Source organism: Lepisma saccharinum, chromosome 5 (assembly GCF_977018435.1).
Source record: "Lepisma saccharinum chromosome 5, izLepSacc3.1, whole genome shotgun sequence".
In the NCBI taxonomy this organism is placed as follows: domain Eukaryota; kingdom Metazoa; phylum Arthropoda; class Insecta; order Zygentoma; family Lepismatidae; genus Lepisma; species Lepisma saccharinum.
In genome coordinates this window covers 86,591,677-86,618,620 of record NC_139233.1, presented here as the reverse complement: position 1 = coordinate 86,618,620, position 26,944 = coordinate 86,591,677, and the positions used below count along the sequence as shown (strand labels likewise).

At 39.2% G+C, this 26,944-nt stretch overlaps 1 protein-coding gene across 1 annotated transcript in view; it reads left to right on the top strand.

The window, feature by feature from the left end:
* LOC145987925 (cytochrome P450 4c3-like) overlaps positions 1-26,944 on the top strand; it is a 143,826-nt gene that overhangs the window by 73,196 nt on the left and 43,686 nt on the right. The window contains exons 6-10 of the mRNA XM_083122744.1: positions 1,003-1,129; positions 1,478-1,553; positions 1,837-1,946; positions 3,326-3,394; positions 15,389-15,557. Of these exons, the coding sequence (XP_082978870.1) occupies positions 1,003-1,129; positions 1,478-1,553; positions 1,837-1,946; positions 3,326-3,394; positions 15,389-15,557 (551 nt within the window). The remainder of the gene's footprint in view (positions 1-1,002; positions 1,130-1,477; positions 1,554-1,836; positions 1,947-3,325; positions 3,395-15,388; positions 15,558-26,944) is intronic.

Genomic DNA, 26,944 nt, shown 5'->3' with positions numbered 1-26,944 from the left:
CATCGGCTAGAGTGGCGTATCTGGAAACTCAAATCCCTTCTGAAATGCTGGCAGAAACAGAATTGAAGATTTTGCGATGGAAATAACAATGAACAATACTTTGTTAACGATTTTCTTTTGACGTTATCGAATGATCCTTTCTTTTTCTAACCTTCAAGCTGTTAAGTTCCTTGAATGACGAGTTGATTTGATATTTCGAGCTCGGCGATCCTCGTTTTAGATATCAAATGACCGCAACGTTTTTAGAGGGGAAGGGAATCCATAGGCATTTTAGTTTCAGACGTTACAGAGGTGATCGTTTTGTTGCAGACGTCGACTTGTTCTTAGTTTTGACCACAGTGCCTAGGATTTCAATGAGGGGACTTGTAGAATGTTGAATTGTTGTTTTAAGTTCACTTTATGCACAGAAAAGCTAATTGAGACTGAACCTACAGTTTAAAGTGGGATCCGAACTACTGTGCCATGTGCCTCCACCGGGAATTGAACCCGGGACCCCCTGATTACAAGGTGACGAAGTTACCCCTACGCCACCGGGGAGGCTCGGGGGACTTGTAAAATTGATTCATTGATTTGGCTCATTTTACTTCGCTATTCTGCTTCTTTTGGCTAATCGCGAAGATGAAAATGAGTTATGAAATGATGAAACTGATGAAAGGACATTCACAAATAACACCCAGGCCGGGATTCGAATCCAGAACTCCTGGCTTTGTAGAGCGCTGCACTAACCAGTCCGCCACAGAGGTCGGAGGAACTAGACATACTTTTCTGTATTGGAAGTTGTTTTTTTTAAAGAAAGGGGCCAAACCCCCCCCCCCAAACCTTTCTTGGGAACGCCTTCCTCTCAGACTGCCACTTATCTTAATGTGCCCACACATTGAGATAACATTTTTGAACCTCTTGATACTAAATATCATATCACATATCTTCACACAAACTAGAACGAGCATATGAGAGAAGTTACGCATTACACAAGCATTTATATTATTTCCATATCTGTTTCAGTATTGCTGACATCATACACAAGAGACACTTTAAGCTATGGCTCCGACCAGAATTCCTCTTCAGTCTTAGCAAATACAAAAAGGAAGAGACGCACTGCTTGAACATCATTCATGGTCTTAGCGAAAAGGTAAGTAAGAAAAGCACGAAATGTTCAATTTATATGGATTCGAATCCACGTTGCTGTTACAAGAGTAAATTCCTTGCTTCCTTGCTAAAGTTAATTTTAATCCTGTTTTTAGTACTACACACCGTCAGAAAACTTTTAAACCTCCATGATTGAAATGCAACAATATTTAATTGTTCAATTAAACAGAAACTATATATAATCTTAGTAAGGGCGATGCATTTCTCAAGAACATAAAGATTGCAACAATTATGTTGTAAAGAGCAGTGTTCTCAGTAACCATAGTATTTTAATGTATTTAAAATGCCGTTCTGAGATTTAATGCTCTGATATTTGATTTTGTTTTTGTAGGTGATTCGTGAAAGAAAACTTGAAAGACAGAGAAACAAAAAAGAGGAGGAGAACGATGAAGATGCAAATGGAATAGGTAAGATAAAATAACTTTAAAATATATTATTTCTGTATGTTTATCGTAACTCATAAGACGGGCCAGAACTGTCAAATTTAAGAATGGTAACGAGAATGGATCTTGAAACAATTTCTTGCTTAAACACCACTATATTCTCAGAAGCCGAAAGTCATGTAACTCTATTAGCTCTGGAGAAAAGTGCACCGTAGCAGGTCTAGCGACTACTGTCTAAATCTCAGTACATCGTATGTGACACAATTGCAAATTCAACTTTTCACATGATAATATTTTTTACTTCCAGGGCAGAAGAGGCGCCTGGCCTTCCTGGATTTGTTACTGGAAGCTTCGAAGGATGGAGAAGTGCTGACAGATCACGAGATTAGGGAGGAAGTGGATACATTCATGTTTGAGGTGCGTGTATGTTCTTCTTCTGTAGTTTCTTGAGAAGTAAGAACTTTCAAGCACAACTTCAGACTTTCCGTGCTTGATCGTATCACACAATTCAGTCCACATTCACTGATGGAAATGATCTATTTTTTTTAATATGATCACTTTCTAGTTTTACTCCAGTTTCGAAAGAGCGTACATATTTTCATGTTATAACTTTTAGGTGCTCTGCAAGCAGCATTTTCCCTGAAAACATAACAATGCACCTGTGAGCTTTCCGATTGCATTGCCTGTTCCAATATGGTTTCTCATATCTGGTATATCTAGGGTTGACGTACCATGGAGCAATTTATATATATATATATATTTTAAATTTTGGGTATTGGCTATTTTACATGAAAAAATACTGGCACACACATTATTTACTGAATATTTCTTTATAACTTCCTGTTTGTAATTTTCTGTTTTACAGTCCTATTAAGGACAAAATAAATAAAATGTAATGATATGTAAAGTGTTCCATGGTACAACATTGTCATGTACCATGGAACAAACATAAACTCTTATACCTGGTAACAGAGAATGTAGGTTGGAATTGGGCAGTAAAATAACTTAAATAAAGCTCAAATTTATTTGTCATTATAAACCAGTATTACAAATAAGAGGGTCGTTTCAAAAGTTCTAAGAATGGCCAGCATATGGCCGCAGTGTTGTGCCGGGAGGCAGGGGAGCAGCAGAGCAGGTGTTAGTGTAGTGCAAAATTGAGAAGATTGAGCACCGTGCAATGATAATGAACTTCGCGTAAAAGGGGAATGAAGGCGACAAGAATTCCTACCGATATGAATATGTTCCATGGTACATAGTGCTGTGTGTTCCAAGGTACAAGAGGGCGCCCATTTGAACAAATATGGCTGCCTAAGCTACAGGTTACAATAAATTATTAAAGTTAGCATACGTATTTACTCACCAGATGATAAGGAACACGCTGCATATGATGATTGTCGCAAATATGATTTCGTTTCTAGGTTAGAACACGAATTACAACCAATAAAATGTTTACTTTTGGCACTGAGAAATTTGATTCGTCCAGAGAGTCCACGCTTTCTAACAAGACAAACCAGAACTGCTGTCAACGCTACCTAACGATATTCTCTACAACTTAGTTGAGTTTGAGCCCGCTACGTGACAGCAATAATCAGAACCAGTAAACAAATCCAAAGGTTCACTTTGCTCAAGGTACAACAGTCTCCCCTACATAACTGAAACATGTTACGTGTAAAATGAAAACCAATAAGTGTCAGTTTGCTACAGAGCTGTTAAGTTATTAACATTTTTACCTGTTTTTATTACTATTTAAATGGACTGTCGAGTTTTCAATAAAAACAATTCGAAATATATTTCAGGGCCATGATACCACAGCAACGGGAATCACTTTTACTCTGTTTCTCCTTGGAAACCATCTTGATGTGCAGGTAAGTATATTTACTTATTACTTATTACCGTGCGTCCATTTCGATCTGCAGCCGAGAGATCGGGAGAAGCGTGGCGGGCGGCGCTGGCGGAGATGCCGACATTTGCGGCCTGAAATGCCCGCTTATTTTTATGGACATATGCAGACATTTATATTGCAAAACGAGCACTAACCTGTGTTATAAGAGTATGGTTTTAATTTTAGTAGCTTAGTGGCTGTATGTGCTGATGATTTTGACACTCCCATCTCCTGTGAAACACGGCGTAGAGGTTTGTTTGGATAACTTTCTAACGCTGCCCCAATTTCATCGAGTTCATCGAGGAAGCTCACGAAAACCATTGACTTTTAATGGTTTCGTCGGCAGCGTAATCTTGATACAGTGTTGCACATTCGAAACCTCCAAACGATCCCCATCGACACAAAACTCTTTCAAGGATATAAACTTAAGCAGGACGTTGCTGGTCAAAACTATGATTAAAATGTTTTATTATCTGTGACTCTTATCGTCACTTCTAAAGCGTATTTTTTTGTGTATATAATTGTAGAACTTGGATGAATTACAGATGATGAATTATAACCCAGGTTAGTGCTCGTTTTGCAATATTTATATTAATGTCTGGATATGTCCGTAAAAATAAGCGAGCATTACAGGCCGCAAATGTCGGCCTCTCCGCCAGCGCCGCCCGCCAAGCTTCTCCCGATCTCTCGGCTGCAGATCGAAATGGACGCACGGTATAATTGAAAGCAGGCTCGTAGCCAGAATTTTATTTCGGGGGGGGAGGCTCATCCCTTATCAGCACAGGCGTCGCCAGAAATAATAATGACACAAATAATGATTGTTATTTTACAATAACTATTATAAGTTATTAAAAATAAACCAATTTCAATCAAAATTTACTGTCATTATTACATAAATGGAGAGACTTTGCTGCTCGATCCACCGTATCAGTGAATATCTAACGCAATTGTTGTCCATTATTTTTCTTGTATTTTGTACAGTTAGTGTACTGAAAATTATAGTTATTGTATTTTGTTATTAACTTTTACACAATCTTTCAAGAAAAATCCTTAACAGTTAGTGATAAATTTTGCTCATAAAGTTTATATTCTGTGACCTCTCACAAAGAAAACTATATAAGTTTTGGAAGCTGTGGATCCATTTTTTCTTTGGATTAAATGGTAGAATATAAAAATATAACCTGGTTTCTCTATTCTACACTAAACGTTTTTCAATATAATGCAGTTTTTACTGTGGTTATAACTTTATTTCTGTTATTAACAATAAAAATAACATTTAAATTAGATATTTGTAGTATTTCGGGGGCTTCAGCCCCCTTAGCCCTCGCCCTGGCTACGTGCCTGATTGAAAGTTTCTCTGCTCCATTCCTGTTTGTATTATGTGGTCAATTTTGAACTTGCTTTTAGAATTTAGAATACTAAATAGTTCAGTATTACTGAATTACCTCACATGTTCGAGCAATATGATTTAGTATTTTATGTAACTGTGTGCATGTGCGTTCTATTTTGTTCTGCCCGCAGGCAGGATCTGATTTCGTATCTTGGAGATTTGAAGCCCGAAGGAAAAGTGCAGGATTGAGTGAAAGAAATTCCTGCAGTAATACATTAATTAATTGAGGCGTTGCGGATAGGAAGGGCGAACTCAACAAACGTGCATTGTGAGGAAAATGCGTTTCAAGTTGTCAGGCACAGTGTGAACTCCACAAAAATTTGATAACAGTAGATCGGAATGTTTCATGCGTGATTTCCAAAGTTTTTGTGGAGTTCGCACTGTGCTTGACAACTTGAAACGCATTTCCCTCACAATGCACGTTTTTTGAGTTCGCACTTCGTATTCACAATGTCTCAATTCTTCCCTCTTTCTTCACACGAGAAGAAATTTCGAGTACAAGGGCGTCTGCAGAATTCTTTTTTCAGGAGCGGAAAGCAGGATTTTTTTTTTCCAAGAAGGGGCAATCAAGTCATTTCCTCCAAAATACTGCTTCAATTTGAAGTTATCCTGTTCCAGCAAGAAACTTTACTTTTAATTATCAGTCCTTCGTAATAATCAAAGCAAATTACTTTGTTTCATTCCACTTTAAGCACAGATACACTAATTGGGATTTGACCTCCAGTTTGCTTTTCTCAGACAGACTTTTAATCTTCCCAGTTATTTGTCATCCCTGTTGGGCGATGGAAACTGTGTTTTATCAAATGTTTTTAGATTTTTGAGAAGAGCTGCTCTCTTCCACCGTCTGTGAGGAAGTTTATCAAATGTGTTGTTTTTTTCTAGTGCAGGTCCCTTTACAATCTTGGACTTTTTCTAACGGGGCTTTTTACACCCCTTGTTTTAACTTTTTAAGTCAGAATTTTAGGTAAGGAGATATTTCCCTGTGAAGGGTGCAAAATTGTCTAAAATACCGGGCTGAGTACCCTTTACAGCCTCAGCTTTTAACCGAAGTGAGAATGTTTAAATATTTTAGTTAACGACTTTACATATATTTTAGTTGCGGTAAGGGGCTGGACCCCGTATAACGTGACGGGTGTAAAATAACCTTGAAGTGCTGACGCACCCAAAAAATTAAATTTCAAAAATAAAATAATACTGACAAAATTACGTTCGTATAAATATAAAACCTAGAAAATGTAACAAAAACTACAGTATCCGAAGATAATGTCTTTCATTCATAATATGACAAATTGTTTATTCATTATTTTGCACTGCCACAATGCCTGGGATCGGACCAACGGAACGCAATTCCAATATTCCCGCAGGCCGTGTAGCGAAGCGGCAACGCGCAAGTCACCTGCAGCCCGCCGAGTCTGAGGTCGGCCGTATCTCGCCATACGTCATCCGTGAATTTACCATATTAGGAATGGTAAATCATAATCTATGTCTGTAGTCATACTTGAGATACACACGTGAAACTCCTGGATTTGGATCAAATGTGTCATACAAACGGCTTTTTACAATTGAAGACCACGGTGCAAGAACCAGACAGCTCCAAATTATAAAAGTTTTCAGGAGACACGAAAAACTGAATAAAATAATGAAATGTCGAAGAAGTAAGGGGTATTCACGTGCAATAGCTATAAGCAACAGTAACATACATATTGCAGTGTGGCGTCTCGATAGCAACTGCTGCACGCCGCCGAGTGGCCGAACACTGAACTATAGCCGCTGCAATAACCAGATTGCTCCAGGAGCTGTCTGGTTCTTGCACCGGGGTTTTCCATTTCATTGAATTTGCAATTATGCATTTCAAGATTGCACGTTTCCCTAAAATTTCAATTTTTGAAGTGTCTAGTGAAGATCTGCATTTGATCTTTTCTACAGAGGTGCAAAAATAATCCACCTTCAAGCAAAAAAAATCTCAATATTATATCAAGAGTTGATTATGAACCGTATGATGTTAAGTTTTCCGTTCTTGCAAAATGGAAGAAAAACTACACTTTTTAACGAATTGTTCCTTATTATAAGAAAATTCAATGAAGAATAATTTTCAGATGACGCTTATTAAAAAATAGACACTTGAAACTTTAAAAAAAAAAAAAAAGGTAAAGTGCTCCCCTGTGCTTAGCACAACGCCATGAAGGCGTATAGGGGGTGTGGGGGTAACGCCCCACACTTTCTGGATCCGGTCGTGAGTGGGGGTGATGTGATCAGCATCACGCCCCTGACCGCCTTTACCCCCCAGGGTTTCCCCCAGGTACCCATGTTATTCGACGCTGGGTGGGCGCCGGGGCCGCTTTCACCGTTAGAAAAGTTCCCGGATTTGAACCGGCCGGGGATCGAACCCGGGATCTTTAGCATGGTAGTCAGACGCGTTACCGACTGAGCCTGACTTGAAACTTTCCAATGAGGTATATTTGACTTAGAAGGGATGGATAACAGTAGTGAAACACCTGCGAAGAAAAGCCGGAATGCTGTATCTAATTAGGTGCAGGACCGTCTTTAGCTTCCAAAACGACCTGCAGTCTCCGAGGAATGGACAAATACAAGTCCTGGATGGTGGATAATGGGATCTCGCACCATTCTTCATGCAAAAAATGGTCATTCCTCCTTAGTGTTCTTCTGTCTCTGTCACTCAGTGTACATTTTATCAACGCTAGTGTTTATCTGATGACGTCTTTCCGGACACATTCTTATGTCATCATGATCTTGGATAGAGTCCCTCTCGATACGTCAAATAACATGGCTACTTTGGTAACAGGGGCACCAACAATTTGCCCTCTTTGAAACACTGTCAGCTCGGACATGATTCAGTATCAACTGCACTGGACGCTATCTACAGCGCAACTGTCGACTTCTACCAGTCCGACAGGGTTCTATATCACGGGCACAAAACATAAGAAAGTCGCACCTCGTCCGATTTTAAGTGGAAAAATTTTGTCGACAGCACCCGTTCCGATGTCGTGGTGTTTCCATATTTTTGTCCATCCCCGGTGTTTCCTCCAACAGAGTACAATTTTTACAAGCACGTAAACAGAGGTTTCAATATTTTTGTCACGGATGGCTGTTCGGAGAAAATCAGGGAGTCAGTGAAAAGTGCAACTTTACTTATTCTTTGTTTATTCCTTCAATAGCAAACTCGACAGACATGATATACATATTGCATCATTACTGTTTACAATCATTACGCACACTCAAAATAAAATTATACTGATAATATTTTCTTTAATTGGTTCAGTGGGACTTAGATGGAGCAACAGAAAATCGCAGTTTGTGACATATGTGCATTTTCCAGAACACACTAGTATTGCTTCTTTGGCTGCAAAAATGTTTACATGAATTTGTATTTAGCCTAATATACCGGGTGGTCATAATTAGTTCCCGTAATTAGAAGAACCCTTCAGAGAAAGCTGATTAAAAAGTTCATATTTTCACCATCAGGTGGAAATGTGGCGATTAGAAATGAATTTAACCTACTGAGAGTTCTCTAAAGCCCGTTCGGAGCAACGGATTGTGGTGAAACTTCGAATAGAGTCTATGTAGGCCATGAGAAAGCAAATGATAAGAAAAGTTAAAATTTTCACCACCAGGTGGAGATGTGGCGCTGAGTTGTTCAGTACAACCGTGTTGAATACGTAGGTCGTCAACGTGAATGCTTTGGAAGCGTAAGGGAGCGTCATCAATCATCACACGAAGAGTTGCCCGGGATGTTACCCATCACAGTACACCCGATTTCAGCGCCACATTTTCACCTGGTGGTGAAAATTTGAACTATATATTTTTTTATCAGAAGTCTCTGCCCCATAGACTCCATTGTCTCTATATCAAGTTTCACCGCAGTCCGATTCTTCGAACGGGCTCTAGTGGGCTCTTAAGCCTCGGCTGGATGTTTCTCTCAACAGCTGAAAACTGCTTCTCCTTCTATTGACAAAATCTCCTAACATATGCTTCCAATTTCGATGATACTCTGCAAGGCTTTTCTAGAAGGATACACGGAGTGATGTAATGATAAAACAATCAATTTGGGATTCTAGTTTGGCGTACAAAAAATTGGAAATTCAGCATTAATTGGATCTGAAAGCAGCTTTAAATGGGGCGTTTGAAGAGTTTTAAACCATTTTAGCATTTAAGTTCAATATTGTGCATCTTAGTGTCGTGAATTTATATAGATAATTCCAAGCGTTTGCACAATATCTTCAACAGAAATTACATAATTTTATTAAAAAAAAGACAAGTATTTAGTTCCCACGCCTTCTGCAAGTTCGAGGATTTTCCGCTTATGGCGCTGCTGTCGCTTCTGGGCAAGCAACCCTCTGAATGTGTATTCTCCCATCTGCGGCACCGGTCATGTGCCGCTCGGAGCGGAGGAGGGGGAGGGAGATGGTGTCACACCGCAATTTGTAAACTTATCTTGCTTTGACATCTGGTTTATGTTTTGTCCGCGCAAAGACCTTGGAAACTCAGGGAAGTGCATTCATTCCTTCAGTGGGTGGCTACTTTCAAAATACAAGACAGACAGTCTTGGAAGTCGAGGAAGTGAATCGCCTTCACTTAGTTTACACAAATTACGTCGGTTCGTACAAGTCTGATCCGATTCCGAAACAAGAAAGCCAGTTACTTCGTTGACTTACTCTGTGATGCTCTCCGATTTTTTTTTACATATCTAGGTTATATGCATCATTATGGGAATTGAAGAAAATGTAGGATGGAAGAGGGTGGTTCAGAGATTCCCATTTTCGCATTTTAACTTTTGTTTTTACCTAATACAATAATTATACTTATACTAAATCATTTGCGCCGCGCTGAGACCCAAGAACTGACTTATTTTAATTTATTGAGGCTCAAAGTAAATAATAAAATAAACATTTAAATTAACGTTCATCATCATATTATTATTATTATAAAACGTAAAGCGCAAAATTTAATAGGACGACAATGCTCTGTGTGAGTTTGGTGTGGAGTAACAAAATTTTAATAAATTTATTTCCAAACCATGAATTTCATCTGAAATTAATGATCTCCCTGATCGCATAGTGGTAACGTTATCACCTTGTAATCAAGGGTTCCCGGGTTAGGGTCCCACTTTAAACTGTAGGTCCAATCCCAATTAGCCTATCTGTGCATAACATAGGACTTAATACAAAAATTAATGTAAGATTATGTAAAAATTGACAATTTTGACTGACGTGTCGGCGTTAAATGAACCTAAAAATTAAAAGACAAATTACACAAAAATAACAGAAAATTTACGAAGGGGAAAATTTATGTTACTGGTTGGAAGATGTAGAGGCTGGGGAAAATGAGACAGGAGACACTTACCTGGAATCCCCTTTAATTTGAACAGTGACTTGACATTGGTAACATTAACTAAGGAAGCATTCATTCATTAACTGACATTCGAGCCTATAGGACTTATGACCTTGCGGTGCATCACAGTCAGAAATCCGGTGAAATCTTAATATTTAGTTTCAAGTTGGATCCAAACCACTCCTTCGGAAGCGGCGTGTCTTCACCGGCTATTGAACCCGGGGCCCTCTGATTACAAGGTGTTACTTTTATGCTACCTGGGAAGCCCTCCTTAGTAATGCATAATATTTGAATACGATTGAATTGTGTTCCTTTTCCAGCAGTTTAGCGAGTAAAATTTTAAAATTTCACTTACACTCGAAACTAGGGCGACTTTTTTTTCGCCTCATTTGAGCTGGAATGATACTTGGGAGAGTCTAGAACTTGTAATACAGAAAACTAACTTTTATTTATAACTCTTTTATCTCTGTGTGTGTAAAACCATAGTATCTTTTTCACGATTAGGTCTCTTCAGATATAGAGCTTCCTTCATTTCTTGCCCTTCTCTTTCTCTCTCTCCCTCCACTTGCTCGTTCTCTATTTCGCTTTCTACCTTTTGCTTCTGTTTCTCATTCTCTCTTTCTATAGTTTTTTCTGCATGCCTATCTTTTTGTTTCTCTTCCTTCCTTTATCTCTTTATCGTTCTGTACTGTTTCTTTTCTTTGTTCCTTTTCTCACTCCACCGTGAGAAATGTTTATCTTCATTTCTCTCAATCGACCCCTTCCTCTGTTATTATAGTCTGTTTTGGTTGGTTTTCCTCTTCCTTTTCCTCTCTTTTAGTCTGTTTTGCCTCTTTATTCCCACTGGAGGCACATGGCACATTGGTTCGGATCCCACTTTAAACTGTAGGTCCACTCCCGATTAGCCTTTCTGTGCATAAAGTGGACTTAAAGCCACAAATCAATCAATCAATCAATCTTTATTTTCACTTTCATTCTCTATCCTTTGGTTTTTAAGCATCACGCTCCAGCCTCCTTTAGCCTCCCCCGCCCCTTGGGGTGTCGTCCTTCAATGATACCTGTTTATTTGAGAATGGGTGAACCCCAGAGCCGCTTTATGAAGAGAGAAGGCCGAAAAAATCCGACCTCACAAAACACGCCCAGGAACCTAATCTTAGTTTCCAGCAGGCCAGTGAGACGCCCAGCCGACTTTACAAAGGGAAATCTTCCCTGTTATTGTCCTTCAATACTTCTTCTTTTTTTAAAAAAAATCAACTTTAATCTCTATTTTTTCATTCCAAAAAGAATAATTTCGGAGAATTAGAGATTATAAAAAGGAATTCAACTTGGCTTTTCTGTCACTTTTGAGGCGAGGACTATTTAGGGGAGGGAGATCCAGAGGGCATTGCCATACGCAGAGGGGGTGCTAAAGGAGCTACAGCCCCCCCCCCCCGAAATTTTTAGAAAATAAAAAATTCAAATGAAGGTAGTAATAAAGTCGAAAAAACTCAAAATGACCCCCAATAACAATTTTTGTGTTTGAATTACTTTTAAAACGAAGGATTAAAATGGTAATTTGAGCTCATACGAAATGAAAATAAAACACCAACACTGAAATGGATTTACGGCAATGTATTATATGATTCAACCAAATATTTAATCTGCCTCTGTTCAGTAAAGGTTAGATTCATGACACGGAACCCGCATTCACATTCAATTGTAGATATTGGTTCAATTTCAATTGAATTCATATAATCCTTGACCTTGAGTGAGGCGAAAATGTCTCTTGGCTGACATGATTCCATAAATAACACATTCTTAATCGTCTAAATGCCATGTGTGTGTATTTAATAGGACCATATTCATATTCAATAAATATTCGATCCTTGATCTATTTGACATTCATTTCTCATTTCATTTTTTTGCGATATTAACTACACCTAAGCTAGATAAAGAATACGTGTTGTTATATCCCTGTTCTTACACCGTCTTTTTGCCTATTCAAGTAATAATAATAATACATTATTAATTAATTTACATATTTAATTAATGTCATTAATCTAATGTGAATACTTTAATTTCATCATTTATATTATTATTATTATTTCTGAGACTTGGTTCGGACTCTCTCCCCCTCCGAAATATATATCTTGATACGTGCCTGCTTTTGACTAATCTTGATTGATTGATTGATTTGTTCTTTGAAGTCCACTTTATGCACAGGAAGTCTAATCGGGACTGGACCTACAGTTGAAAGTGGGATCCGAACCACTGTGCCATTTGCCTCCCCCGGGTATCGGACAGACTAATCTTGAGTAATAGAGGTCCCGAGTTCGGTGGTTATGTACAGAATGGTATTTGAAAGGGAAGGGGAAGTCCTCCATCTGCTTGCTAATATTTGGTTATTGTGGGGAGACTATATATGTACAATTTATAATATATCGATGCTTCAAGAGTAGTTGCCGGAAATTTTGCAAATACCTCACTCTTTACGTGCATCTATCAATATCTCCAACTATTAGAGCACAGCCAATTATGATTGTGAACTGATAGCAAAACGTTTGTTTGTTAAACTTGTTTTAAGACCAATTTATGCACAGAAAGGCAAATCGGGACTGGACGTATAGTTTAAAGTGGGATCCCATCCACTCAGTGGGGTAGCGCAGATCTTTGCCCCCCCCCCCCCCGCAAGTAAAATATCGAGGGGCCCCCCTTAGTGTCAAAAAAAAATTATGATGCCAGAGTGGGACGGAGGTACAATAGTTAGATAGTTATCTGTCCTCCCCCCTTCGTTGTACAAGAAATTAACTTTTGCCTCAAATATTATGCCTTCCCATTTTTTTGTTATCGACTTATATCACTGTAGTACCTTCTTGAAACTAAATTAGGATAGTCTGAATCTCTGAAAAATAACTGGAAGAAGAATCTGGAAATATTTTCTCTACTTCAACGCAGGAACACAGCCAAGAATCACTTTTGGAGGAGGGGGAAGCTTCCCGCTGCAATATATTTTGTTCCTGATGCTTTGTATTTTTGCTTGAAATATTTTTTTAATGAAGTTACATATATTACACAGATATTAAAAAATACTGTTTTGGTGGAATTGTAAAAAGTTAGTAAACTCTCCTCTTTTGGACTTCGAGGTGAATGTGCCTTCAGCCCCTAAGCCATCCCCTGGTTCCTCCAGGCCAAGATTCAACGTAAGAGTCGCTCATATTAGCCTTCTAATACTGAGTGAGTAATATACTCAAGCAACAAACTTATCCTTCAGTAAAGGGGGTTGAACCGGATATCTAGATTGTCGGTAGTAACCTATCGCAAGGTAAATTTCAATCTGCTACGAAGAAATAACTGCGGACTCTAGTCTTGAGTGATAGATAATAAAGCTGCGAAGGACCTCTATTCACTGAAAATTTGTCACTCCATGAAATGCAGCTTGGAAGGACTGAACCCCCCCCCCCCCCCATCAAAATAAAAGAAGGTTGCCACAGGTTAGTAGACCTCAACATCATTATTCATAATTTTAATGCTGCCATTCTTTTTTCGATAGACCAGTGATCATACTTTCTTAAATACTTTTTCATGAAACAAGAACCTTTTTATTAATAGACCGATCAGTACTCGAATTTTCCTTTCTTCTATCCCTAACGCGAACAAGGAAATTTGCAGCGAGGAATTTTCCCTTCGAACACTGCAGATCAAAAAATCGTAACACATTGGAAAATAAGAACTAGTTCGACAGAAATGTCCACAAAATGCCAAATTGTAAGAAAAATGAACTTACAAAATTAAACAAAATAATGGTCACATTTAACTCATACGTTGTATACCCTGCGTGGCAGAGGATGGGATAATGGTCTTTACAGCAAAGGGATAATTTACTATGGGTCCCACCTTTAACTGAGGTTTTCGGCCCCTTTGAAGTAAAACGTAACAAGTGTAGACAATATGGAAAATTCATTTCAGCTCTTATTTCAATATGAAAAGAATTGGGACCCCCCTTGAAAATATTAGGTGGGAAGTTACATTTTAAATATCACGTGTAAAACTAAAAGGTTACGAATTAACAATTTTGATATTTATTGTAAAATAAGGATAGACTGGATGAGCAACTGAATATTTCTACTGGATTCATAACTGTAGACAATTGACACGCTACACTACGTTTACGACAAACTGCGTAGATACAAAGGTATGAGATGAGGGATATTTTCCTATCGATGGACATCTGCGAGCAAGTAAGTTAATTCTGCATTTCGGAGGGGGACCCATATGACAAGTTACTGGGGCCCCTCTGGCTGAGATAATACGTCACTGCTTGTTATCGCAGACGTCGTATATGATGTTGCTGGGAACCAGATTTCTGTTTCGTAAATCGATTTTTTTATAAGCGACACTATATGTGGAATTTCTGCGATTATATAAAAAATTCAAGAGCGCATTGTGGGGCTCCTACACCTCGCCCCGCCACACATTGCGGGGATTGCGGGGGTGGCTGCTACGCCACTGGAGCCACTACGCCTCCACCGAGTATTGAATCCGGGGTCCCTTGATTACAAGGCGACGACGTCACCACTACGCCATCGGAGAGGCCCTGATAACACAAAGTGTGTAGCTTCTTGTACGAGAACAGTAACAACAGAATCCTGATTCCAAAGTGGAGAATTTATATTTTAGGTATTTTACTACATAATCTATGTTAGTTGGCCATTTTACTGTAACGAAATGAATGTACCGACGGAAACAAAAAGAAACATACAGCTTCACAGTGCATAGGCTGGTGATCTCAAAGGACGATGTGTAAGGTTTTTTCAACTAAGGAAAGGAAAACAGTTATTCTTCAGGGTTTCGGCACATCTGTCAATGGCCAGTGGGAACGACCATTCATTCTCCCCCTCTCCCTGCCAGATCGTAAAAGCAGCGAGGTCGGGTTGCTGAAACTGGGTAACGGTGGTAAGAATATGGGAAATTTGTGACTGGGAAAAAGAAGAATTTCTTGAAAGCGACGTCAGCGCCTCCCTCGTATTCCCTTGGTACTGTTGTTAGAACGGAACTAACGACACCCGCGAAAGTTGGATTTCTCTCAACATCCAGCCGAGGCTTAATAGGTGAAATTCAATTCTAAGCGCCACATTTCCACCTGGTGGTTAAAATATAAACTATTTTTCCAAGAGGATTCTTCAAATTGAATGTTGGTAGTTCGTGTTTCAAAAAATACTTTGGTAGTGAGATAGTTAATTATTTGCCCTTTCTTTGCAGGAGAAGGCGTTTGAGGAGCTGAGGTCCATCTTCGGAGACTCCAAGAGACAAGCCACCATGCAGGACCTGGCTGAGATGAAGTACCTGGAGAGATGCATCAAGGAGTCTCTAAGGTTATACCCCAGTGTTCCCATGTTTGGTAGGGAGATGAAGCAAGACGTCCATGCAAGTAAGTTCTGAATTTTATTCGAAATAATTTCAGGGTATATTTGTAATATCATTCTTCTGTTTTGTTACGAGTGTCGTTCTCTTCTTGGGCAATCGCAGGCTTCAGAATTGGTGGATGAATGCCAATGTCCATAAAATAACTTTTTAAAAATAACGGAGGTAGAGTTTCTCATTTTAGAAAGTCACACAGATATAGTTACAGCCCAGATAGCAATAAGCTTGTGGCAATTTTGAGGTAGCTTGCTTGTAGGCTATCAAAGCCGGTTGGATATGGCAAGCTTGATACAGTGCAACCCCGATTTTACGTTCCACGAATTTTACATTTTACTGCATTTTACTTACATTCAAGCTTGATGATCCCAACAGAGCAAAATGTTATAAAATTTCCTCGATTTTACATTTTCTCGATTTTAAGTTTCTTCAACTTGGTTCCCTGAAAAACGTAAAATCGAGGCTCTATTGCATAATCATGATGCAAGCTTGTTTCAAGCATGGAGCTTTCTTTCTCTGACGAGATTGGTGAAAGCTTGTCATGTCAAGCTTGCTGAAATTTTGACACACGGTAACTACAGGGTGATCAAAAAGAGACGCAACCTTATGGGAAAACGATTTAGAAAGTTGTCGCCATTGTGAGATTCACACAAGTGACGTACGGTGAATCATGTTTTTAAAAAGGTTTTCTTAACGTTTGCTGGGAAATTGCATCAACACATGTATGAATATTTGCTTGCAGTACCGGAATATTGTGGGGATGTCTTACGTAGGCAGCATCCTTCAGGAAACCCCACAAGAGAAAGTAGGGTGGTGAAAAATCTGGAGACCGAGCTGGCCACAACCCCTGAGAGATTACTTATCCATGAAAACAGGGTACCAAATACGCCATTAAGTTATTGGCGGTATGGGCTGTAGCAGCATCCTGTTGAAACCACGTATGCTGTAACCATGTCTGCCTGTATAGTGTCACTGTCATCGATAAAATATTAGAGAGATTTGTTAATTCAGTGTTATTCTGTGGCCTTAATATGTCACTGCCGATGCTAGGGCCATCTATGAGCAGTCGACCCAACTATTTTGATGTTTTTTTCCTGTGGACACGCTAATGGCAGTGCATATCAACGAATGCGTCTCACTCATTGCACGTAAATCAGACACCTTTCTCTCGTTCATTGCACGCAAACTTTTTTGGGTCAGGAGCCTCCCTTCGTTGTAAGTATTATTTATGCTGAACCTAACAAATCCCTTAGAAATGCAGTGTATTTATACTAAGAGAACTAAACCTAACAATGAAGGCATGTCGCACTTACCTCACAACACAAAGATGATTTGCGATGAGCAAGATCCCGAATGGGGGTTAGGACATACGCATTTGTGTTCAGAGACCCTAAATGAATTACTACTTCAAAATATTAGTTCATTAAAACACTATCGAATAATTCAGTTCACCTGTCCTTCATGGTCAGGAGGTTTGTTTATTAGCAATGCACATACACATGTGTTTGCCTACATAAAAACAAACAGAAAAAAGTTTTGCTCCTCCTCCATGTGAAAAATATTTTTTTTCTATTGTGAAACAATGCCATGCTGTATGGAAACTAATATCATAAACTAAGAGGTCATTAGGGTGGCAGATGAAAGATACATATGTTATCTCGTATTCAGAGCATTCTTGACAAAATAAATCTAACCCTTCCTTGGAGTTTTCAATGAAATTATTACCTCCTGATCATCAGTGGTGGTTCATTCATCACTGTTGTAACCCATTCTGATATTACAACAGTATAGCCGAAAGTAAAATTCCTTACAATATATGTAACAATGAACGGGCATAACAGAACATGAATGAAGTATTGTCTTCTGTCCCATTGTAAAGCTGAACCAAACGTGCGAGAAGATACCTGTAAAAACATTCAGCCTTGCCCAGTGGTGTAGTTTTGCCAGTGCCACCCTGGTACTTTTTTATGTAACCAGGATGCATCCCGTCTCACAAATGACAGCAAACAATGAGTATACAAATTTCCAAAACATTAATGTGTTAAACAGAATATATCACAATTACTCCTCTGTCGTATAACAATATAATAATGATTTTATCAGTAAATATTTGAGACAAAACTATGCTGCTGCACTATTCTCTGCCAGTCGACACACTGCAGATAATATTAAAGAAACTGGGCAAAGAAAAGAAGAGCACAGTGAAAGAAAGAACCAAAACATACTGATATTTCGTTGTAACTACAGTAGTTATATATGATGACGATGATACGATATACATCAATTTCTCACTATGTAAAATCGTGCCGCACAGCGTACGCCTCCGATCACCAGGAAAGAAAACAGTTTGAGTATGTTTGTATGTAGAACACATACACACACAGTCAGCTGGCTCGTAACAGAACGAGTTAAGTGGTCTACTTTCGAAACTCGCTACCGAGGTTTCCGGGCTTGAGACCCAGCCTAGACATAGATATTATCACTCATCTTAATCGACATGATTAGCCAAAGGTCGCAGAAAAGCGACGTTATACACAGTGTGTGTCATAATTTCCGGACTAGGACGAGAAAACAGGAATCGCACATGCAATGAGACTCGGGGGTGTATATTATTCAAAGTACATTCCTTGTGCTTCAGTAGACTGAATACAACACAACGTTCATGCAACTTGTCAAAACACTTCTGGAAGTCTTTGAGGGGAATAGAGTTGAGATACTCGGTCGAAGATCTTTGATGTCTGCAACAGCATCAAACTGGATCCCTTTCAGCCGAAATTTGAGTTTCGGGAAAAGGAAGTTGTCAGGAGGAAACAGATCAGGGGAATAGGGAGGATGATCAAACAGAACACTCCCCCTGGAGGCCAAAATCTGATGAACAAGCACAGACCGGTGACTTAGTGCATTGTCCATCAAAACGTGCCCTGTTGTCGATATTGTGGGCGTGCCCGTCGAATTCCGTGTCCACAGACGCTTCAAAACCTCAAGCTAGAACTCTACTGTGACCGTCTGTCTATTGGGAACAAATTCTTTATAAATTATACCCATGGAGTCGAAGATCGTGACGAGAACTTTCTTGGGTTTTGGGGACTCTTGGCTCTTCCACACCGAACTCTGCCGCTTTGTTAACGGCTCATATTGGAAACATATTTTGTCACCTGTCACCATAGTTTTCAAGAAATTGGAATCCCTGTTCGCAGCCTTCGCAATGTTGATCATTTTGGTTTTTCTGGTCATTTCCGACATCGTGACCTAGGGTGATGTCGCTTGTGTTACTGTAACTTTTAAGAGGATTTTTCCCCAACGTTCAAATTTACCAGCAAGTTAGAAACAACATCAGGCTAACTGGGGAAGGGGCGTTTTTCCAAATGATGCAATATGTAAATGCACTTCGACATCAGTCCTGAAAATTATTGGACACACTGTGTATAACAAAAATTCAAAACACACACTCGCACATACAAATATATTTTTTGAAAGAACAACGGACGAACTATATTTTGCCTTAAATTAGGGACGGCGACAGGGGTGGGCACGGGTGGGCAAGCGCCCACCCAAAAATTCCTGTGCCCACCCGATTGCCCACCCAATCAAATTCAATAACTACATATACTCGGGGATATATGAATGATTAAATATTTAAGTGTAACCTGGTGTTCATAACATGTATATTTTACTTGTGAATATTATCTATGCTGGAAATCTTCACATTTTATCAACCCATAAAAAGCCACTTTTGTCATTGTTGAAACAAAAACTGTGATCAAATTAATACGTCCATGTTTAAAAGCAGCTAGTAGGCTTAGGAGCCTCAAAATTATGCAGGGTATGATCAAGATGAAATCAGAATTTAGGGTGAACTTGAGGACTGCAGCTCCGGGCCTCCACTACGTATATATATTCCGGCCTGGCTATGGTTAAAATAATCTCCAAATAAACAAATCTAAACATCATCTTAGCGTTACTTCCACCAGCAACACAATAAATTATTTCGACTTTTTAATTAATATTAGAATAAGGTAATCAAGAAGACTTAGATGGGCAGGCCATGTGACACGAATTTGCAGAGGAAAGAATAGTTTACAGGATTCTTGTTGGGAAACCTGATGGTAAGGGACCAGTAGGAAGGCTAAGACGAGGATGGAGGAATAACGTTGAGATGGACCTAAAATAAATTGGTAGGGATGGGAAAGATTGGTTTGATCTTGCTCAGGATAGGGACAGATGGAAGGCTTGTGTTGCCGCAGCCATAAACCTTCGGGTTTAAGTATGTTATAGAGCAGGCATGTCAAACGCGTCGATTGCGATTGACCGGTCGATCGCGGCGCGTTTGCTGGTCGATCGCAGTTATCTATTGTAATTATACGAATATACGTTATTTGAATTCAACTTCTATAATGTATAATGGCTGAGTAGTGTAACGTTTGTCCCTTTTGCGTGTTTACAAACCTTACATAATTAAAAATTGCAAGTTCAATTTTTAGCCATCGAGGGCGTTACGCCTCTCGATCGCTCTCTAGTGCTGCCCCTGGCGGCATATTTTTGCGGCTTACGCCCGCTCGTAAATTGCGCTGCACCAAGCAGTTCAGTTCGTCCTTCGTTCTCAACCTCGCACGCCCGCTTCGAACGGCTCGCATCCAGTACGGTGCTCGTCATCTAGTCCTCGCCGGCAAGAGAGTACCCGAACCACGACCGGTAGAACTGACGTCTGCCACGCCGACCACTGAATGGAGAGAAGGCGATGAAATGAGTACAGTGACTCTAATTGAAGGAAGGCATTGCAGCTCTACGTGATGTGAATATTCGTGGGGAGGTATGTACAAACAATCTCTAGACCGTGAAAGTGGGAATAAGATTATTTCCTTACCGTTCGCTGCGAAAGTTTTGGTTACAACGTTCTCTCGGCATAACCTTTTGAAATAAGTGAAATTGCGAGAAGATCTATTTATTCCTCCCCATTTATTTGTGCCCATGACTTGCCCACTTGTTTCTTCGACTATTAGCACGGTGAACCTTTTTGTAGCGCCATAAATCAGCGTACATTTTTGTGCTAGTGTGGACTTAGTATAAATTACGCGAACCTGCCTTTTTGGTTAAATTGGCGTTAGTGAAAGTTACAAAGAAAGAGCGTGGGGCAATTGTTAACGAACCCTTTTGGTAAAGTGCCATTGAGCAAAAGTAAGAACTTGAACCTTTATAGTGGAACTCATTGTCCTGGGTGCGACTACCCTTGTTTCAAGCAACGTTAAATGTGGGCGCATTCACGCCTGAATCAAATAAAACAAATGGACTTGGAATAATCGCGATCCCCTGCCTGTTGTATTCCAATAGCATTCCTGTCCGCGTAGAGGTAGCACTAATGATGCACCGAGAAATGGGGGACAAGGAAAAATAAAGTACGGGGAGTAAGTTAAAAATAAAGATTGTTTTGGTCTTTTGTTTGAATGAGTAAAGAAGAACGGGACGTTCTTACCCAAACATGCAATGTACGCCTTTTTGAGAGATTAAATGCTCCCGCATGTAAATTCATTGTATAGTGTCAGTTGGTAAAGAGACAAGATTGTTAAGTGGACGGTTACGTTTAAATTTTTGCTTGATTGTTAAAATTGAATGGGGAATTTATGTAATATGGTAAAATGGAGCGCTGGTCGCCCGAACTGTTAATTAATTAATGTGTTGTTGAATTACTCCCAGCATAAATACTTTGGGCTTGTTTGTCGTATTCATATAATGTACTTGGTAACAATCTTGAATACAATTATGTTTGTTAAATGAATTGTGTGGTATCTTAATTTCTGGTATCATTTTCTGAACAGTAAGAATTGCGCGGTAAAGAAACGGTTACGAAACAATTCCAAATTTAACACAACAAAAAGGGGGAATGTACATGTATTTAATTTTTGCATAACTTACAGTAGCCAGAGGAACGAGAAAGGAGGTTACGTTGGAGTAATACCATATTGATTTTGATTACAGTCAAGAAGGCTAACACTGCTATTCGCTGTTGAACCCTGTTTGAAACTTCTCGTGCACGTTACGTGGCGCACGTGAGTTTCTTTTGTTTTCAGGTCTCCTCCCTTTTTTGTCTCGTGCTTCTTGTACACGTCGCCCGTAAACTCCTGCGTCATTGTGCGGGAAGTACGACACAGAAAGGGGAGGAATATAACTTGTAACGTGAAGAGTGGGTCTCGAACCTTATTGTACTTTGAAGGTGAGTTGCCGCAAGCCGCTTCCAGTTAAATACCGCGTGCAATCTCACTTAGCCCCTCTCCCACGTCACAGTAGGTACAGATTTTTGCAAAGATCAACGATTAATAGTAGCTCACTGCCTGTTGTGACAATAAAAAGTAGAAGTTGGACATGCCTGCTATAGAGTATAATATAATTTTAATTAGCTCTGCATTGAAATTCCAGAAGTGTCCCCTTTTTTTTCAGTACAATTTTTATATACCTGTCATCTTCAAATATCAATATGGTATACGAAATATCAACTTTATATTCGTTCTACTAATAAAAAGAAATCACAACAATCACTATAATACCGAAGTGAATAAATTTGAATAAATCAGTTATATATGGAAAAAGCTACAGAATTATTCAATTGCTAATGAGTGGCTTATCCTATTTAGAAATCCTCAAATGACACTTAAAATACAAACCCTCATAAATTATTACTTTGACAGTGGTTCCAGGTGCCAGGGGCTCGTTGCCCTGAAAGAATAAAGTTTCGAGGGTATGCTACACAGGGTAGAGGTTGACATTCTAGTGTGTTCGAAATAGTCACGCCATACAACCCAGTGAAAAATAGATGAAGTATTAGTGGTACGATGATCAGCTTCGATGAATTCCTTGTCTCCTAAATCATTTTGTTACCTCAAAAAATATGTTCATGTAACCATACGTGTATTGCTTCTCCCACATTAGTAACATGACAGTTCTTCAGAAAACGAAGAGAAACTTACTGTGTGTGTTTTAAATCATTCCTAATAAGACGTTCGTTTTAATCCAAACATTCAGTGGCGGCGATTAGGATGAGCGGGAAGTGGGGATGCAGTTCCCCAGCCACATTTTGACACTTTTTGCCCCCGCACTATGGCCTCTTTATGCTAAACCTTTTCTGCCAAGAAAACGTATATTCATGGGGTGCCCACAGGGGGGATTATGGCACAGGCTGCGCCATCGAGATCCTTTGGGGGATTTTTTCCCTTCAAATAATGCAAAATTGAACATTTATATATATTTTCCAAAATACAGGTAAAAATTTTACACCTTAAATTCACCATATTTAATCCATTAGATGAAGAAAAGAAAGCGTTTAAGGTCATTATTGAAGGTGCGAGGGGGGCGATAAATATCCAACGCTTATATATGCGTATTAGGCCTTAATTGACACGTGGGTTCTTGGGGGAATTCTGAATTAAACGTTGGCGGGGACATTATTCAACTCTAAGTCTTAGATTATGGCGGGTATTTTAGTTAGAGGGGCATTGAGCATTAAGGTATCCAATTCTTGTGTATTACTATTGTCTTAGAATGTTGCAGAAATTTTGGTGTGGAGACAGAATTAATTTTTTGGAGGAGGCAATTTCCTGTCTTCAACATCAACAGTAAGTCTAAAATTGCCATGGACGTTTTTGTGGTAGGATTTAGTATTAAATTTAAAGGGGGAGATAGGAAGCTCTTGATAAAGTGTTAAATCTTAGATTGTCAAGGGATTTCTGTAGTGAAGAGAGAGTTAGAACATTAAATTTTGGAGACTATATTTAGCGATATGGTATCCACACGTTTTCGACCCCGAACGTGCCAAAACAGAAGTTGGAAAAGACTAAATATCCCGGGATCCTAAGAAAGTATTGACACTCCGTTAAATTAATATTCTTGAAAGACTCCAAAGAAATGGATGTAAAAATGTTTTTGCTTGCTTCGCTCGCAATAATGTTTTTGTTACAACAATGCGTGTTTGACGCTTTACTGAGGTGGATGTGAATTTTTATGCTATAGCTGCATTACAAGACATGAGCGATATTCTCCATATTCATGAGTAACATCAGTTCTTAACATATAGTGCTTAGTGTTGGTATACTGCTTATTTTAAAGCAGGTGCATCATTTGTAACAAAATGCTAAGGAAAAAGTTACTTTCGGTGTAGGGATTACGATATAGTTTCAGGGTGCAAATGATATGATTTGGGGGGGCGGATGACTTGGACATGATTCTTGTGGGGATGCGCCATTGGCCTTGGGGGAGATGGGCACCCCTGCGTATATTGTCCTTTCCCCTCAAATGTTGGCACCCAATCGCTGCTACTACAAACATTCAGATAGATTTGTCAGTTGTACAAACCTTGTAAGCTAAGAAAAGTAATCCTCGAGGAGTAAGAAAACTATTTCAGTCAGAAACTTATACGATGAAAATACTATGCTCAGGAACATGCATTTAAATTACGAGAAACTTCACGATTGTCTACCATCGCACTTCTATCATTGTCGCTGAATACATAAAATCAAGTATGTGCCTTGTATTTGCAACAAGCTTAAAACTAATTCATATTTATTTCACTGTATTAACATGCATGAAAGAATGTGATTTAGAATGTATGGCTGGGCATGGGTAAACACTTCCTTGAAATAATTGTGTCCATCAGAGACAAAGCGAAAGGAAATGGAACAAGATGAGAGAATAGATTAGAAAAGAATAAAGAGGAAAACAAGGAAAGGGAAAAGAAGTAAGAGGAAAATCGGGAGTGTAAGAGAGAGAGAGACATACGTCTTAAGTACACATACATGGTCTTACATTTATACTGCCCACCCTAATCTATCACTATGGAGCTTCTGCCTACCCGGTCGAAAATTTCTGGCGCCGTTCCTGCCTTAAATGTAGTTGTAAATTTATAGTTAAACAATCTTATGTGCAAGTATTATTCCTTTTCATAATATATTTTAGTTGTTACAACCATAAATTAATTCATAGCCACTATGTGCAGTTGCTCCATAAAACAACAGTCCATCAGTGCTTAACGAAATACTTCATTTACAATATTTAATACAACGATCTGAAAAATATAGTATTTAGTTTTCTGACTGAATCCTTCTTTCTTATTCATTTAGAATGTTGCCTTCACCTCTAAGAACATTTAGAATTTTATGTAACATTTGAGTTGCTGTTTTAAAGTCCACTTTATGCACAGTAAGGCTAATCGGGACTGGATCCACTAGTGCCTCCATCGGGTATCGAACCCGGGACCCATTGATTACACGGCAAAGACGCTACCACTATGCCATGGGGGAGGCCCGATATAACATTTGAAATTAAGTAAATAATATTGTTGAAAGTAAAATGCAATCTTTACCGTTCTGTATAATCTAACTTTATTTTTCAAATTACCAAGGAGAAACGGCGATACAGATGAAAATATTATTCAACATTTGAAACTTACTGTGAATTCGTAAATAATTATCAGCGTTCTTATATAAATGCTAGCTATCTAATAACATGTTATGGGTCAGAGCTCCGTATCCAAGATAATTTTCTAAAAATGTTACTTACAGGAGGATGCGCAAAATGTTTGTAAGTTTGGAATTTTGTATGAAATAAGCTTTTAAACTTTGGAAACGCAATTTCCGTGTATAATATGAATTAGTTTCTAATTTTCATTTTTTGTATTTAAAATTTTTCGTACACACACGCGCAGGCAAAGAGTGAAAGTGTAGCTACTAATATTAATGCAACAAGCATAACTAGCCTAACCTACTTGAAACACCTAAATGCTAAGAACACTAAACTAAAATTACATAACCCACTAATTCAAGCCTATTCAAAGGTATTTACTGTCACGCGGAAAATGAAACTCATTGAGAATATTTGGGAAATCAGTCTAGTATAATTAAGAAATCCAAAGGATTGATCGATTTGGTGTTTAAAGTACAGTTTATGCACAGTAAGGCTAATCGGGACTGAACCTACAGCATAAAGTGGGATCCGAACCACTATGCGCCTCCACCGGGACCCCTTGATTACAAGGCGACAACGGTACCACAGCGCCATCGGGGAGGCTTGTACTATGAGGAGAATATTGCCATTGTTATTGGCCAATGGAATCTTTGATCTTCAGTCCCTATAATTTATATTAATTTCGGTAAAAATTAAAGGGCTGAAACGCCCCTCGGTTCGACTACCTGCACACATACGCCCTCTGGCACGACGTTGCGGTTGCGGTATCTCAGAATAGTACTTGACTGCAACGTACCGGGTTCGACGTTGTGACGGGGAACATTATTCAGTTTTACCCATGATGTTAGCTCTTTTCTAGCCGGAGATATGATGTTCTTATACACTCAGGGTTCGGGTATATATATATAATGAAAGTTAGCGTCGACGTAAACAGTTTATTACTCTGGGGGTGAAATTAGATATCCGCACATAACAAAGTCACAATAACTCCTGATAAGATTTCACTGCACTTTTGTCGTTCTTGAAGTCCAGGTTCGAATCTCCTCTGCAGATGTCTTGGAGAGGGAGGACAGGGACCATTCAATTTTTCTCCAGTGGGGAATAAAGGACCTTATTTTTCTTTTATGGCATTGGGTCGCCTCTGTGCTGACTTGGGGACAATAGGGCATTAATTAAACGACTCAAGGAACATTTAAATCTGCTTTCCTAATAAAGAGTAATATCAACAAAGCAACGGAAATTTACTGTAAGCTTACAAAGGATAATGCTTAGTTAAACTTTATTTACTTTAATTAATTACTTGAATAATGCTAAGCTGAAGGCAGTAATAAAACACTGCTCGTTTTTCCCTTAATGAAAAGTTAACTAACGATGAACATCACCCTTCGTATTTTCTACCTGGTAGGCCAAGAAATATTGCTATCGCTCGTATAATCTACCACAGTAGGCCAAAAGATGACGTCATTTCTGCATCGACTGTTGTGAAATGTATAATCTACTAGTAGGCCAAAGAATACGGATACCCTTCGTATAATCTACTAGTAGGCCGTCTCCCAACAGTAAATATGTCCACGAACTAAACCGTAACCCAATACAATGCGTATAATCTACCTGTAGGCCGCACAAGGAGTACGTTTCTGTTCTACAGGCAGGCCACATTGTAGGAGGTTGAGCTTGAAACAATGCGTATATTCTACCCGGTAGGCCGAGAAATATTGCTACCTCTCGTATAATCTACCAGAGTAGGCCACACTGTAAGAAGCCCTCTTGTATCCCTAAGCACCTGTGTGCTTGCAATGCTGGGCTATTTGCGGGAGCAGAGCTCGACCATGAGTCGCCGAAGAGTCAACACAGAACTCACTGGCCGGGGCAGGGTCGCTGCTTATATACAATTCCGAGCGCAGCGCCAGCGCCTCTAGTGGATTCTCGTGAACTACGAGAGCGCTGCTT